Consider the following 17,680-nt stretch of genomic DNA (forward strand, 5'->3'; position numbering starts at 1 on the left):
AGTGCCATTGTAACTTCGAACAGTCACTAAGCGAACTGTCGTAAGTCGAGGACTGCCTGTACTTTCTCACTTTTTTCCTTTTTTTTGGTCATCAAGTTTTTGACACCTTGCTAGGTGACTGGTGGTACTTGGATGTTGCCATATCCTAAAAGTGGTACAATGAGTGAAAAGGTTGAAAAGCCCTGGACTAGAAGACCTCCAAGGTCCCTTCCAATTTTGTTATTCTTTTATATGAGAGAGAGATACCCTTTTTGTCACATAGGCACAGAGTGACAAAGAGATATACCCCAATATCTTATTCTACTAGGGAGAGAAATTTTCAATGTTTTTGAAACAAAGGGAGAAAGGGTGGTGGAGCATGGGGAACAGAGGACAATCTATACTGGGACTGGGAACGGAGTGAACTGGGTATTGCTTCTGATTAAAGCTATCTTATGAATTTATCAGGAAAAAGTGTTTTCAGGTAAATTGAATCAGAAGGGACAGGTGTTTCAAGGATCTTCTAATTTGGTCAAACTGGGTAAATGATTGGTTAAAAATTGTGCCAAGATTCTTTCATTTCTTTTTTTTTCTGTATTGCTAGTATCTCTATATTTTAATTTGAAGAACTGTAGGATTGGAAGTTGGTTGCTGAATTTCAGGTTTTGTTAATTCAAATTGGCATTGATTTTATTGTTTTATAATCTATATTATTAAATTAAACACCTTCTACTTCCCAAAGGAGAGGACACTGTTGTACAAACCAAACCATTTTGTAATTTGCCTGGAACAAATTACAATGAACTTTTGTAAATTTTGTAAATTTCTCATAAAGTTAAAAAGGACCTTCAATTTGATTTATTTACTTGATGGCTTTATCCCCCGTCTTTTATTCAAGTACTCAAGATAGTATGCATAACTCTTTGTCTTTCCATTTTTCCACACAGTAGCTTACTGCCAGATCTCTTTGGTGGATCCGGCTTGCTTGGGAGCTACCAGTTCAAGTCATTTTGAGGAGGTCTTCTGTGTTTGGCTTCTTCCATAGGCCACAGGATCCTCATTTTGATCTACTGCTGGGCATCTTTGGTGAGCTTGTACCACTGATTGTGACACAGTCTCTTTTTTGAATCTCATGCTGAGCTTTTTCTGGATTTCCTGCCCCATCCAAATGATGAGCCTTTTCAAAACTTTGCCGTAGCTCAACCATCTTTTGTCCTATTGTCCCACTGTTGCTGGGCCATCTTCTAGCTTGGCATTGCTTTTTTACTCCATTGTGGTGGCAGTTGCAGCCATAGGCAAACTGTGATGGGCTACTTTTGTCTCTCCATCTGTCTCTTCAAGTCTATGGGAAATTTTCATCTCTCTCTCCCTTCCTCATTTTAGCTCCACAACGAGGGAAAGCCCTGTTGCTGGCTGAACTATTTCCCCTTATCTTTCTTGATAGGGGAGGCCCTTAACAAAGAATGGGGAAAGATAGTCTGCAAAGCATATACTTCTGCTTATTATGTAAACATGTCCTTCCCCTAACCTGCCTCATCTTTTCAGCCTTAAAGCTAATTACCTGAGCCTCTCTTTTATTTTCCTCCATCTTAAACTCAACTATGGACAACTCCATGTATCTCAACTTTAACTAAGGTGCTGGTCACTGTTTCCTTAAGTGTCCTGGCCATACCGAGGTAGAACAATTGTGGCAATCTAACAAATGAGCAGTTAAATAAAGAAATAGATAGAAATCTGCAATTATATTTGGTTTGTCAAACTTATGCATAAATTTATATAGATGAAAGGAAAGACTAAAAAGCAACAGGTTAAAAAAAAAAAGCCCAGAAGGACAGTTTGGTACATAGAGTAAGACATATGGAATCAGTTAAACTCTCAAGCATTGCCTATGGTGGTCAACTGCTGCAATATGATCTAGCTTTCACAGAATATAGATGATTGGAAATCATCTTCCCCAACCTGGGTCCTTCCAGATGTTAGGTCAGGGGTGGGGAACAATGGTCCTTTTATGATTTGTGGACTTCAACTCCCAGAATTCCTAAGCTAGCCATGCTGGCTTAAGAATTCTGGGGGTTGAAGTCCACAAATCATAAAGGGGCCATTGTTCACCACCTCTGTGTTAGGCAGTGGCCCTCACTTTATAATAGAATAGAATAGAATAATAACTTTGTCACTTTGAATGTACACTGATTGGCATACATTAAAATGAAATTTCATTGCATACAGCTCTCAAAGGGTCACCACCTCCCAATATACACTACATAAATATGACAAAAATAAATAAATACAGAATTATGCATATACATATTTCCATGTTACCTTGATACAATCATATTCTGGCAATGCCAGTTTTCTGCTGAGTTCCCATGATGTTCTTCATCTCATTCTCTTCCCATGAAGGGTTTTAAGTCATCTTAGATGTACTGAAATGAAATAGTATTTCCCTTTTTTACATTTTACTAAGGATAGGTTCAAAGGGTAAAAAATAGAGTGCCTCACCACACCATGAACTTAAAAAAGAAATTGGGTGACCTGTTGTGAACATGATCAGATGTGTATATGTTCTTCCCCTAGTGATTAGCCAAGTTCCACCTCAGCCATTTCTCCCATAGAGTTTTTCAGCTCCATTCTTTGGGATCATCCTTACATTCTGCTTACCATATCACAAAGATGTGCTAATAATCATTTTTAAGAGATATATCACTTCTGCCTTATTACTGTTTATACTTGCCTTTCACTTTTCTGGTGTATAATATATGCAGTGATAGCAGTTTTCCAATATTTGAGTGACTGTCAGAGAGGAGGGAGTCAACCTATTCTCAAAAGTACCTGAAGTCAGGACAAGCAATGGATGAAAATTAATCAAGGAGAGATCCAACCTAGAATTAAGGAGAAATTTCCTGTCAGTGAGAACAATTAATCAGTGAACACTTGCCTCCAGAAATTGTGAGTGCTCCATCACTGGAGGTATTAAAGAAGAGATTGGATAACCATTTGTCCATAATCATATAGGGCAGTGGTGGTGAACCTATGGCACGGGTGCCAGAGGTGGCACTCGGAGTCCTCTCTGTGGGCACACGTGCCGTTGCCCCAGCCTTGCCTCCCCCCATGACACCCTCCTCACCAGCAGCCCTCCTGGAGAAGGGTTGCCCCTGAGCGTGGCCCACACGGAGCAGTGCAGTCAAGGACATGGTAGCCAGGCAGCGTAGACAAGACTCTGCCCTCACGCGCCATCGCGCACAGTTGATGCTGCGGGGCATGGGCAGAGGGTGTGGCTACCATGGCGCTGCTGGGTGATCTGCAGCGAGCTCTGGAGGTGGTGAGTGGCCCTGAGGGCAGGTGGGGTGGGGGCGGAGCAAAGGGTTAATGGGGGCGGGGCCAGTTTTTGGGCACTCGGTCTCTAAAAGGTTCGCCATCACTGATATAGGGTCTCCCGCTTAAGCAAGGTCCCTTCTAAATCTGTTATTCTGTAATTCTGATTAGAATCAACCAATTGCTTTACTTATCATATATGGTATATATAGGCCATTACTGGTCACCTCAAGATTGAATGTTTGCAATGGACTCTAAATAGGACTGTCCTTAAAGACCCTCCAGGTCCAGAAGCTACAGCTGGTGCAAAATGCAGAGGTGAAGGAATAATGAGTACCTCCCAATATGCCTATGTGACATCATGGGTTACTCCATTAGTTGGAAGTGGGGTTCCAGATATAATTCAAGGTGCTGGTTTTTATCTAGACAGTGAAACCCTTTATGGCATAGGGCTTGTAAGCCTAATTATTACAGTTATTACGCTTTTAGTCTGAGCTGCCCATGAGCTTGTTGTTTTAAACGGCTTTTATTTTGTATTTATATTTGTAATACAAATTGGGAGTGGGTGGCTATAATACATTTAAAATAAGGACTCAATAGGTGGATAAAAATGCCAAATCCAGTCTAAAATCCATCTGAGTGGCCAACTTTAATATAAAATCAGGATGGCACAGAGAATCAGAACAGGTATAATAGAGGCAAAATCAGGAATCAGCAAAGGGCAGCAAATTTCATGTTAATATAAATCCCGCCCGTGGGTGCATATATAGCAGTTTGATTCAACATTGGAGAAAGGTCCAAATATTCAGTGCAGTTCAATACAATTGATTTTGAAAATATTGGGGGGGGGAGGCAGGAATGGTGGGAGGAAGTGCGTTGAATAAGGATACTTTTTCTTCCTCACTGGCACAGTAACAATGCAGGGTCATTCACACATGCTGCTTCTCCAACTTGGTGCTTTGCATACATGTTAAACTGTGCCTCCCACTGTTTGAAGCTGGCATGTCCAATGATTATGACAGCTGGGAAAATAGGAACAGCGGTTCAATTCAATCTAAGGCACTAGGGCAGAGAAGACTGCCCAAGTAAATTTGAATAATGTTTTTTGTGCAATTTGCTGAACTGGCATATATGGTAATAATCTCAAACTTGAGCTTTAGTTGACCAACAGTTCTGATTACTTTTAAAGCAGACATTGTGATCTATAATTTTTAATTAAGATTCTGTATGCTATATAAAACACACGTTTAGAAGCAAGGAGATCTTGAATATGGGAGAACTTTCCACCAATGTATCTGGAAGAGACAAGGCCAACTAGCTAAGGTAGTTAGCTCATATGAATCTTGTTATGTTAATTGCTTTCCAAACCTCCAATAATAAAGCCATTTTAAATATTTTGTTTCTCCTTTTCCAATGGATCTATTTCAGGCTACTGTAGTCATTTGGGAATTCTCAGGTTCTTACCAACCTAAAGGGAAGGATATTTAAAGTTCCAATTATTTGGAGGGAAAAATTCAAAATTTGAATTTCTGATACCCAATAATTACAGGACTGAATGGCAAAGCAGGTTCTTCCATAGCTGAAAATATGCATTAAAAAAAAAAACCAGATCTTTTTTGTAACACTACTCAATGCTGTATTTTAGTCTCTTGGAGTTTTTATTGTCAGTTCTATCAATTCTATGCAAAATAGTGTATATGAACGGAACTATTTTTCTCTCTTAAGTATGCGTAAATTCCCCACCTTTACAGCAACCTGGTTATTTCTCTGATCCTCTCATGTTTGTTACGCAGCTGAAACCAATCTCTCTCTCTCTCTCCCTCCCCCCTTCCCCCGACGTTATTCGGGTTCTTTCTCTTTAACACCACTTGATTTTCCCAGAGTCGATTTTTTAAAAAAAAATCTGTAACATTTCGTCTCAAAGTTTCCGCCCACGTGACTTTCAGTTAAGTCCCTTGAGGCTTCCGAGAACCCACATCAGCTAAAGGGAGACGGAGACCCGCGGGAGGTGCATTGGTCTTAAGGCCAAGGGACGGAGCTGCTGACAGGCGCGGTGGGAGAAGGGGGAGAAAGTGCCCGAACGACTCGGAGGACAGGGAAAGAAAAGGAGAGGAAGAGTCCAGTTTAAAGGAAAAGGCGGCATAAGACCGCGAAGGCCTGAAGGAAGAAGGAAAGGGAGTCGACAGGCAGGGGGTGCTGTGAGCCATGCCCCATAGCTCTGACAGCAGTGACTCCAGCAGCTTCAGCCAGTCCTCTTCATCCAGCAAACAGGTATTGTGGGACCGCTTTCTGACAATTTAATGATAGGCTTAATGGCAGTTTATTTCAGCAAGCCTCCATTACGCGGAAGCAATTTAGTGGAATTCAACAGGTGAAGTTGCCGAGGCATAAAAATCAAGCGATGAAGAACTATTCCCCAACTACGTGTCTCCCCCTTTTAATCAAATTGACCCCTTTGATTCAGGATTAAATTAAAGAGGGACTACAGTTCCCAGATTACCAGCCACCTAGACTATCAGCTGCAATTCTGGGAATTGTGATTGGGGAAGGCTGAGTGGTTTGCATTAGAATTGTTTTCTTCTATCGCCCTCCTCTTCAAAATGATCCTGTGTAATGAGGAAAGTTCTGGGCGATCCAGTTTTTCTGCAAAAGGCCAGGGGCTGACTGATACATTAAAAGGTGTTAAGGTTGGGCATTTTCTCTACTGAGAGATGTAATACATTTTCCAACAATAAAATATCAGCTTTTTGCCATTTTAGGAATGGGACCCTAAACTTGAAAAAAAAAACGCTTCAGCTGTGTGCAAAATGCTTTTAGGTTTATGTATATATTAAAGAGGAGGAAAATTCTAGAGAATACACTGCTAGATGTTGGCAATGAGAGATAATGAAGTTACATTACCATAAGGATTTTTTAAAAAACGGTTTGAATAGAAATTTTGGATGACTATATTACATCAAACCCAATGCAATGTAGTGAAAGGTTTCACTGAGTTCAGTGGAGCTTACTGTCGACTAAGATGATATACATACACACCCATTATGCTATTCTTAAGCAAAATTACACAGAGTGCAGAAAAAAGTAAGAAATGGAAAGTTAAAGAGATTAAAGGCAAAAAGATAAGGATAGATAATAAACATGAAAAGCTAAAACTAGTTTATACAAACATTACTATGCTTTTCAATATCCTTGCAAACTTTCATTGATTCATCAGGTCCATATAATGCTTTCTATCTTGCTTTTTGCTCTTTAACCTTTAAACTATAGTATTCATTTCTCTCTCTTCAGGGATCTCAGCTCCATTCAACCAGGACTTTCTTGGACTGTTCAATACCCATTCATTAATTTATCATCTTATCTGTTCTTGTTTTACTGCACACATTTCTTATATACCCCTTTCCTACTGCATTCAGTTTACTTTTGTGTTTCTCTTAACATACCCAATTTTTACTTTCATAAACAAAAAGACAGAAGCACATTTTTATTTATAGCTATTTTTGCTCGCCCCCGAAATGTTTATTTACAACAGACCATGTGCTGTCTAATTCCTTTCTATATGCATTTGCAAATGTTAAAATTTCTCCAATTTCCCCAATTTTTTAAAAAAACATTCTATTAGAGTACTGTATAGAAATTGATCTACTTGCTTTAGTTTTTTTTTTACTATTTATGTATAATTTATACTTATTCTATTTTCCCTATCAAACACAACTAATTTGATACCGTTCAGTTTCAGCTCATATTACACTTTACAGTCTATTGGCTACAACGATTTGGGTTCACTAGCAACAACATAACCCCGTTTGCATACAAAAGTACATAAAAAGAATACATTCGCATCTCCACTAGCACACCACTAAAAATCATCAGACTTTCTTTCACTGATTATGTGCCATCAAGTCAGTTGAAATCTTAGCAATCGTATAGCTAGACTTTCTCCAGAATGACCCGTCCCCTTTCTGGTCTTTAAGATCTTTCAGTGATAGACACAGCCATCCTATATTCCTGGTCCATACATTTCAAAGGCAAAAGTTTGGAAAAGTATATTTGCATTTCAGGACTCTTCTGATGAAATGAGGAAAGTACAAAGAAGAGAAAAGAATCGCATCGCAGCTCAGAAGAGTCGGCAGAGACAGACACAGAAAGCAGATCACCTGCACTTGGTAAATGCTTCTGTCATTTTCATCTGGATTTCTGGGATATATTACTCATTATTAATATTAGTATCTCCATTTAAATCTTGCCTTTTTGCCAGAAGGCACACAATGCACAATGTAATATAATGACATATAATGTAATATAATGTAATGTATGATATATGATATGATATGATGTAATAGTCTGATTTAGGCCTGTAGCAATAATTTAAAGAACTGCTTGACCTATAAAACTGTGAAACAGCAGTAGATTCTCCAACACTTTGCATGGCTGCATTGAGGCAATCCTAAGATCTCTTGAGTAGCACCTGGAGATTGTATCAACTGCTCAGAGTCTTTGGGAATGGGTAATGTACAATAAAGGAAATATATATACAAAATGTGGTGGATAAAATTGCTAAATTTTGATAACATGATTGGGGGGTTAGGAATAGTTTTAAGGCTGGAAATGATAATTTCCCTCCCTGGAATTTCACATTCCCATCTTTAAAATACCCAAATGCCAAAAATGGTCAATCATACATTTTATTTATAATTCAAAATACATATTTATTTATTCTCAGGGGATTTTATCTCTTGGTAATATTTAGGGGGAATCCAGCAGACAAATCACTAAATTCTTTAACTTTAGAATAGTTGTTTCTTTAGCATTTTTGCTACTTGAGTCTCTCAGAAAGCCAGAGTAACATAGAGTAGTGCATGCCTCTCATCCCTGAGTTTCTGGAGATCACATAAAACCTGAATTCTGTTGCCTAGTTTGCATAAATAGCAATTGGATTATCAATTTTTTGGCTGACCACTTCAAGAATTAAACGAACATTGTGAGTGTGTGCAACCATCTTTGTATTAAAAAAAAATTCCTCTTGCATACAGAAGACATGATCTCATGGGAAGGTTCTCCATCTTGTCCTCTCTTACCGTTGAGTATGCTCTGAGAAAGAATGTGTTCATACGACTCTTCACAAAAACTGTGAAGTGATTTACTCAAGAATGGTTTTAACCTGTCATACGCTTGCATTTGACTGAATCCAGCTTACAAACTCACCTAGCAGCAAAATTTTACATGTTTATAGATAATTTCAATTTTTGTGCTTTCCCTTTAAAGGGGGCAGGGGATAATTGCTGAGGTTTACCACACGTGATATAGCCCTTATCTGAGAGCTGTGAGCTTGCTGGAAAATTTGGTCTAAATGAATAACAACTGCAAACATCTCTCTTGCACATGAAGAAGCATCTTCACACACAAAGGCCTCAAATTCAGAGGTGGCCCATTTGGGGACAGACCTGTGTCATAGTCCCAGCCATCTTACTCTCTAAAAGCTGGCTTGCTTTTGAGTGAGGCCTTGGGGAGAACAGCCATGATTTCAACTGATGAATTTGTACACTGCACTGCCTCTTTCCCTGCAGCTGCTGAAAGATGCGAGCAAGACTTTCCTTCTTGTTCAGTGTCAGGTTTCCTGTGTCAGGTGGTTTTGCTAAGCAGTGATGGCAGTTACTGACCCCCTCCTGTTCCCCAGGCTTTTGCTCTCAGGGGTCAGGATGTATGTGGCTTAGTGTTGAGGAAATACAAGTGCCTGATGAGGGCTTGGTGAGAGGCAGCAGGAACGCACGGTGCAGGATATGTTGCTGTCATTTCTCATAAGTTGCTGGTTGGGGGCAGAATGCGGCCAAGCGCAGAAATGTCACCCGCTGACAACTAGATCTACTTTCCTTCTTGGGTTTGCCCAGACTGAATTTACAAGAAAAACATCAATCTGGAAACTCTGCAAACATGTTATTATAGAAAAACACCATGAACTCAACACCTTTTGCCCATTCTCAGATTTTGATACTGTTTCTTATATACTACAGTTGGAAATTGGATTAAAAATACAGGCAGGTTAACCAGACTAATGGTTGTATGGTAGCAAGAGGGAAGATTTGTGGTTTGGACCATAATGTGTGGAAAAATTATTATTTTGTTCATAAATTTGGTATAAGGTAGGGGAAATTCTGCCCTTTATAGCATTTGTTTGTTTCTTTGAACCTGAGGAGAGGTATACACAGACAATCCTGGATAACTGTGAAAAAAGCTAAGCAGAATCAGATCGGGTTAGTGCTTGAATGGGACAGCACCAGATGATCCCAGGGCTGTAGTCTAGAGTCCAGGGGTAGGCAACCTTGGCTCTTTTATGACTCGTGGACTGCAACTCCCAGAATTCCTGAGCCAGCATGGCTGGCTCAGGAATTCTGGGAGTTGCAGTCCACGAGTCATAAAAGAGCCAAGGTTGCCTACCCCTGGCCTAGACTCTAGACCAGCATTTCTCAACCTGAACAATTTTAAGATGGATGGACTTTAAACTCCCAGAATTCCCCAGCCAACATGCTTGAGCTAAAGTCCACGTTCTTAAAGGTGCCAAGGTTGAGAATCACTGATCAAGACCAAAAAGTAAAAAAATAAAAATAAAAAAATGGAAGAGGTAGTAGCAAGCCTCTTCTGTATTATTTCTAAAGAAACTTAAAGGGGATGTCCAGGAAGTCACCAGGATGTGTTGAGGGAGTCTTTATTATTACCTTTTTGCAGTGTAACAAATGGTGCTGTTAGTTACTTATTCAGAGTTCTTTGTTTGCATTGACAGTTGAAACACCCGTCAGTCAGTAAATCAAGTAAGGTAGGAATGCCGAAAGTGTCTGGGACAGCCTGCAACAATTCCAGGGACTCTAAAATTTTCTCTCCATGTTATCTATTAGCCCTGTTCATACACCTGCTCTCCCTGCTTCATAATCTCATTTCTTCCTATTCGTACAACTGCCTGATGTGTTCTTGCTTTCTCCACTTGCTGCCTGTCACACCTCAAGCTGTTTGCTCCGCACACTCTCTGGTGTGCTTTTGGCTACTCTCCTTGTCCTTTTCCTATTACCCCCACTCCACCCTCTGCCCCCTCTTCCCAAATTGCCCCTGGGCAAAGCTCCTCACTGCTTTCTCAGTTCTCCTGGGCACATTTGCTCTTGCTCATTTGTATTACTTGTTTTTGAGTATTTATGTCAGTGCTGTTATACTGAAAAGTTTCTGAGCATATGTATTCATTTTCTGTTTTTACCTTACATTTATTAACATGCACCCCCCTCTTCAGGAAAACACCCATCCCATAAGCGTGTAAAAATGCAAGTATGGCTTCCAAGCCACAAAACCTAGTCCACCATTAACACAAGGGCTTTGTCATGTTCATATGCTCTGTTCTTGAAAACAAGCTTTGGACTGCTTCATGGTTACCTGCTTGTTCCATTCATCCATGATTATCGGGAGATTAATTAAAAGTATATGAAATAGCAAAATAAATGAATTCTCAATAGCTGATGAAAGATGCAATCTATCTTCATTTTCATTTTCCCTGATGTCCTTATGGTGAAGCAATATAGCCCACCATTTCCCACTAAAAGAGATATTCACTTAAAGGCCTAAGTAGCAATTCCCTTGAAAAATAAATGCCTTTAGGATTGTAGTACTGACACCTACCAGTGTGTCACCTTCGGAGAAGAAAAGAATTCCTATATGGCTCATCCTCTCCTCATCTTAAATGCTGCTTCAGGGAACAGAGGTCAACCACGTTGTTCTAGTTGATTTACTTTGCTTTGCAGGAAGCGTGACAATGAATAATGTTACTAATGTAGGTCAATCTGGAAGAGAGTCAAGTTACTTCTAGGCTGGCTATTTGTATGTTATTGGCAAGGAGGAAACTTATCACCAAAAAAAGCAAGGCAAGCAGGCATAGATTTGCATAAACTTTGCATATGCTTGTCTAAATGCAATAGATGTATATTCATTAGAAATGAAATACATCTTACCATCTTCATGAGCACTACAGCTAGTCCTCGATTTACAACCATTCCTTTAGCAACTGTTCAGAGTTACAATGGCACTGAAATAAGTGATTTAAGACAGGTTCCTGCCCTGATAATTGTTGCAGCATCCCCACAGACACATGACAAAATCTGAGTGCTTGGCAACAGGCATGTATTTACAATGATTGCAGTTCCTGAGATCACGTGATTGCCATTTGCGACCTTCTCAGCCAGCTTCCAACAAGCAAAATAATGGTGGGGGGGGAGAGAGATTGGATTTTACTTAACAATTGTGATTCATTTAATTGCACTAATTTGCTTAACAATTGTGGCAAAAAAAGTCACAAAATTGGGCCTAACTCACTTAACAATCATCTTGCTTAGCAATGGAAATTCTAGTCCCGATTGTGGGTTGTAAATCTAGGACTGCCTGTATGATGACCAAATGACAGGGCTTTGTATATTCAGTTAATTTCTGATGCTTTGCATAGATGGGTGATTTGAACTTCAGGGGCCCAATTCTCCCTTTTTACATTCTTTAGACTGGATTTGGATCAGAGTGAATTTTAGTCTGTAAAAAGAAGGCACTGGAAAAAGGATTTTTTTTTTAAAGTGTTTATTACTAAATAAATAATTTAGCAATAAATTATTTATTATTGTATAAGCGTGTCACACATCTGCATTGTTTTGCTATTAGCTAATAATCCCTTAGATGTTTCCTAATATTTACTGGTGTGTCATCTGTTGAACTTTTGCCCTTATCTCACTTGCAGTTTAACCTCAATATTAGAGAACACTCAGGCAGCCCCATTTCATAATGTAAATGATCTAATAATAGTAACACTGTGTTGATAGAGAGCAAGAGGAATCGATGTAGTGAGATTGAGGCTGTCCATTTTGCAAGAATCATTTGGGAGGCTAGTGGGGGGTATGGAAGGAAGTTGGCAGAAGGGAGTGTCACTGAAGTGGTGAGGCAAATGAGGTAGAGTAGGCTGGCCTCAGGGAAGAGGAATTGGGAATCTCAAACTGCTCCCCACTACTAATATCCTAAGCTCTTCCAAGGTACTACATAAAAGTCCCTGGTTTTCAGGCCCTAGCTAAATGCCTGGTCTTCCCCTAGTGTTCCCCCCCCCCATTTACAACTTGATTATGGATGACAGCAAAGACTAGGATATATCATTGAAACCTGGATGGAGGATGATTCTCATGGGGATATGCCCATCTGGGTTTCAGGTGTTATAGCAGGCATGACTTTTGACATGCGAGCAAGAGTGGCTCTGATCATCTGGGAAATTAAACAGAGAATCAAATCTTCTCTCTTACGTATAATTGGTACAGAGCCTTGGCTATGAGATTGAGCTTGAGGGACATGTTGGGGGTTATCTGCCTACTGCATAGCAGCATCCCTGACTGAGCTGAAGGACTTCAATTTATTTCCCCAGGATGGGAGGCAGCTTGTACATTTTTGTGCACTATGACAAACAAATACTTACACAAGCGATCATGGACTTAACCCACGCAGGAGACTACATAGTAAAAGTGATGGTGGGGGACATATCTTTAACATTTTGTTTATTTATAATTTTATATACTCATAGTCAGATCATGCTCTAATTTCTATAGAATTTTACTATGCCACAACCCTTCATAGGAAAGAAGGGCCTAGTCAATCAGTCTGTTCCCCAGGCACCTGATGGATCGCATGTGCTACCATGTGGCACTTGGGAAGTTTCCGGAAATGAAAGCATTAGAGTGCTTGGTTGACCCCAAGGATAGATGATTGACAGCCATGTGGCCTACCGGTTAAGACTTAGTCAGAATCCCAGGAGGATAGAATGATAGTAAATCTAAAGTTCTGTTGAATCTGAAAATACTGCATTTTTAACTCTAGATGGGGCTGTGCTCCTCAGGGAGGGAAGTAATTTACAATTTAGGAGTTCTTCTGACTCACAGCTCTTGTTCATCATGGCCAAGAGAGATTTCACACAATTGTATTTTATGTGCCAATTGCTGGATGAAGGAGCTTTGTGCACAGTCCCTCATGTTCTTATTACTTCTCAATTTGATTCTTTCAATTCACTCTTTAAGTGACTGCCCTTGAAGACCATTCAGATAAGGAAAAGAGGGCTTGCTGGGAGTCTTGCCTTTGAGATAATGCACCCCTAAAGAGAACCCAGGGATGATGAGTCCCTTTGTATGGAATAGCTTACCCCTGATTGTCTTACACCTTTCCCCCAAAATATTTGAGCTTCTAAAAGGTTTTGAAACCTGTCTCTTCAGGAAGAGTTTGGAGGATATAATAGTTTAGCCCAGGGGTCAGCAACCTTAAACACTCAAAGAGCCATTTGGAACCGTTCCCCACAGAAAAGAAAACACCAGGAGCCACAAAACCCCTTTTGACATCTAAAATGAAGATAACACTGCATATATCCTTTTTTACCTTTATGCTATGTATAAAAAAAACTATAGTGTGTTGCATTTATGAAATCAATGAACTGCTACAGAGAAAACACATTTTTATTTCTGCATACAACAAAAACATTTTGAACTCCGAAAAAAAAGACGCTGGGTTGAAGGTTATTTTCAGATAAAATACTCAATGTCTATTTGAGTCCTCCTCGTATTTATGAAATAAAAAGCCGAACTTAATTAAATTCAATTAGTAGTGAAAGCAAATGAATCTGCCCACGTGACATTAAATGTTCTGTTTTCTTCTGAAACTTTTATTTTCTTGGATTTATCCATGGTTGGCCTACCAGGGGTCAAAAGGCACAATAAATCTCCTGCCAGCGAGTATTGTACATTGGCAGTTGAGATGCATATTTTGAGCGACAGAGAGCCACAGCAGAGGGATGAAAGAGCCACATGTGGCTCCGGAGCCACGGGTTGCCGACCCTTGGTTTAGCATCAGTGGCGTAGCGTGGGTTGTCAGCACCTGGGGCAAGGCAAGTAATTTGCGCCCCCCCCTCCACAGTGGGTGGCGACCCGGCGGCTCGGATCGGATTCGCACAGCCAGCACTGCAGAGAGAGTGAGTGAGCCAGGCAGGGGCAGAGAGCTGCGAGTGCGAGCGCGCCCCCCCAGATGTTGCGCCCGGTGCGGCCGGCCCCCCCCTGCACCCCCCACGCTACGCCTCTGTTTAGCATGTCCCCCAGAATTGGCTATGGTCTTTTTTCTATTTAAGTTGTCCTAAACTTATAAATGTGAACTTTATTGCATCTGTTTGTTTATTTATTTATCCACTCACTCATTTGAATTATATGGCTACCATTTGCCAAATCAGCCTTCAATATTCATTAAGAGATTACTGATGGGAGCTGCCTTTGTCTTAGGAAGAGTGATGGGAAATTCATAGCTTTAGTAATTCATCAGTCAATCAGCATCCAATCTGATTTTCCCTATCTTATCAAAAAGGACAACATATTTTAATAGTCAGGTAATACCGTAATGAGCAACACAACAGAATTTCATTATCCTTGGCCAGTTATCCCTAGAGGCATGTGGAGGCTAATAGTGTACAAATTCAGTCAATAAATTGTACATGCATACATCCATGACAGAGTTATGTCAGAATTCCTATGAGGAATTGATTAATCATTTAGATGTCACAGTCACATATAATGGAATGTTTTAAGAAGAGCTGTACTGAAGAGGCTTGCAATAAAGACCCTCTTAGTAAGTTTGGAAAGAGGTGACTTAATTTACTGTATTTAACTCTGTGGTTTTGTGAAGAATTATTAAAAGCTTTAAGTGCACAGTTAATTTCACTACTTTGATATAATACGTTTAGAATTTCTATAACCAGGAGCGAACTAGGTTTTGTTTTGCAGGTGGGTTGATTACCCACATATATTTCCTATGGTGGGATCTAAGCCTTTGATATTTTCTGTTTCTTTTCCTTCATTAAAGGAGAGTGAAGACTTGGAGAGACAGAATGCTGCTTTGCGGCGAGAAATCAAGCACCTAACAGAAGAACTGAAGCACTTTTCCACAGTGTTGAATTCCCATGAGACTCACTGCTCGATTCTCCAGACACAACCCCCAGTGCCTTCAGAGGTGCTTTTTACCCCTCTTGCTTTTCCTCAGAGCCATATCAGCTCCCCTTGTTTCTAATACTGATATCAACACTTGGATTGAAAAAATGCTTGGATTCCATGCCTAGAACAATGAGATGAGGTTCTCACTAGGACAACTCAGAGTATCTTCATGTCTCTCTCTGTTGAGCAGAATAAGGAGTCAAGATGTCTTGGATCTGGTCGTGGGCAGATATCAGGACACAAAAGAAGTGTTTCTGCAAAGGGCTTGCGTCGGTGAATGAGATCCAGAGAACAAGATAACCGCATATTTCTGTTATTTGCACTGAAGCACTGCATATTGAAGTGTGTTCTTTTGCAACACTTCTTAATTCATTATTTTCTAAAATAAAATTCCTTTTTTTAAAAAAAAATACATATTTCATTTTAAAATTTGATATTTGCTTTCATTTCTATCAGTTCCCTTCCCTCCAAATCCCAAACCCTTAAGCAATGGGACAAGGAAAACATTCTGAATTGTAGAAGTCTGTGAGCCAAACATTAGTTGTATTAGCACAGCAGAACAAATCACATAGCCACATTTTAGCTTAGTGTGTTCACAGCCTTTGCAGTTATTGAATTAATTCTAAAACTGATCCACCATGGATGATGTGTTGTATGGATGCAGCCACAAGGTTAAGCTGATCATATTTTATTTTTATTTATATCCTGCCTTTATTATATTTTTATAAACAATTCAACATATCTAAAATTCCTCCTTTCTCCTATTTTCCCCACAATAACAACAACCTAAGTTCAGCTGAGACATTATGACTGGCCCAAGGTCACCCAGCTGGTTTTCATGGCTAAGGTGGGACTAGAATTCATTTTCCCAGTTTCTAGCCTGATGCGTTAATTACTAGACCTAACTGGCTCTCATAATTAGCAGGTGCCTGTTGGTTTCTTTACTCAATGTTAGTTATGAATGTAAGGTGGGGATGGGAGGCAAGCAACACTGCAAGAACTGAGACAGAACTTTTCCTAGTCTGAATTTAGAACTCCACAGCTATCCTATTAGATATTTAATTTAATAGGTGGAACAGTAAAGCATATAATGGGCCAGGACGGTTGGAGTTGATTGGTTGGAGAGTGCAGGCTCCTGCATGAGGCAATCTACATTATGATTGGTTGCTGGGTGTAAAGGGGAGTTTCCCTTTTTTCCTGCCTTTTTCTTCTGTGTGCGCTGTATGCTGTTCTGTGATCTATCTGACAATTTCTACCTGATGATTTACCTCATGATGTAGTGATGTGCCTGACTGTCTTGTCTGCTGTACATAAAAAATGTAAAATATATTTATTTACATAAAAGTACAAGTTCGTGTCAGCGTCTCTGACTCCATTTGGACACCGGCTGCTGCAAGTCCCTGACATATCCCATTATTTGTTCTGAAAGAAAATGATGCTGCCCAATAGAAAGTATAGGGTCATAAAAGCTACTAATCATATAATACATAAAAGATGCAAATTGGTCCATTAATTGATTTGGAAAGTGAGTTTAACATCTACATATGGTAATACTCTGATACAGAAGTTAGAAGTAACATCCAATTTATGCTGTTGTTACATAAAATCACCAGAATTATGTTTTCCCCAACTGACTTTTAGACCCTTCAATATACAGGTAGTCTTTGACTTACAACAGTTCATTTAGTGACCATTCTAAGTTACAACAGCACTGAAAAACGTGACTTATGACCATTTTTCACATGATCGTTGCAGCCTCCCCTTGGTCACATGATCAAAATTCAGATGCTTGACAACTGACTCATATTCATGATCCTTGCAATATCCCAGGGTCATGTGATCATCTTCTGCAACCTTCTGACAAGCAAAGTCAATGGGAAAACCAGATTCACTTAACAACCATGTTACTAACTTTACAACTGCAATGATTCACTTAACAACTGCAGCAAGAAAGATCGTAAAATGGGGAAAACTCATTTAACAAATATTTTAAATAGCAACAGAAATTTTGGTCTCAATTGTGGTCGTAAGTTGAGGACTACCTGAATTATCAGATTTGACAGGTTCTTGTATTCAGTGGTAGCATGAATAATCAACACTATGTTATAAGGTCTCTATTACAGTTAAAAGTTAAATTCTGGATGAATAGTTTTGTTTCCATTGTAGTTAGCTGATCAAAAAGCTAATCTTGCCGTTCTCAGGAAAGCTAGAGGCTCTGGTGATTCCGAATTGCTATACATAATAACAAACACATTTTTCTTTCAAAAGCTTTGATAAACAAGGGAACATATTGTCCTTGTTTTGGAGAACATATTCCACTGTTATACAAATATCTGTTAGCACCAGGGGTTTATTTCTAGTGATATGAAAATAAT

The 17,680-nt window shown here is 39.6% G+C and overlaps 1 protein-coding gene across 1 annotated transcript; it reads left to right on the plus strand.

Moving 5' to 3' along the window:
- The first annotated feature begins 5,470 nt into the window (after window positions 1-5,470).
- Window positions 5,471-15,679, plus strand: BATF (basic leucine zipper ATF-like transcription factor). Its single transcript, XM_015814243.1, has 3 exons — window positions 5,471-5,562; window positions 7,350-7,454; window positions 15,178-15,679. The coding sequence occupies exons 1-3, from the start codon at window positions 5,497-5,499 to the stop codon at window positions 15,379-15,381; spliced, it is 375 nt and encodes a 124-aa protein (XP_015669729.1). The 5' UTR covers window positions 5,471-5,496; the 3' UTR covers window positions 15,382-15,679.
- The last annotated feature ends 2,001 nt before the right edge of the window (window positions 15,680-17,680 follow it).

The sequence above is a fragment of the Protobothrops mucrosquamatus genome, unplaced genomic scaffold (genome assembly GCF_001527695.2).
Source record: "Protobothrops mucrosquamatus isolate PMUCROS unplaced genomic scaffold, P.Mucros_1.0 scaffold231, whole genome shotgun sequence".
NCBI classification, from domain to species: domain Eukaryota; kingdom Metazoa; phylum Chordata; class Lepidosauria; order Squamata; family Viperidae; genus Protobothrops; species Protobothrops mucrosquamatus.

Excerpts from the sequence above, each read along its gene's own strand:
- BATF (XM_015814243.1), top strand. The coding sequence starts at position 5,497 with ATGCCCCATAGCTCTGACAGCAGTGACTCCAGCAGCTTCAGCCAGTCC. Across the intron at positions 5,563-7,349 it reads CCTCTTCATCCAGCAAACAG|GACTCTTCTGATGAAATGAG; the intron begins GTATTGTGGGAC and ends TTTGCATTTCAG. Across the intron at positions 7,455-15,177 it reads AAGCAGATCACCTGCACTTG|GAGAGTGAAGACTTGGAGAG; the intron begins GTAAATGCTTCT and ends CCTTCATTAAAG.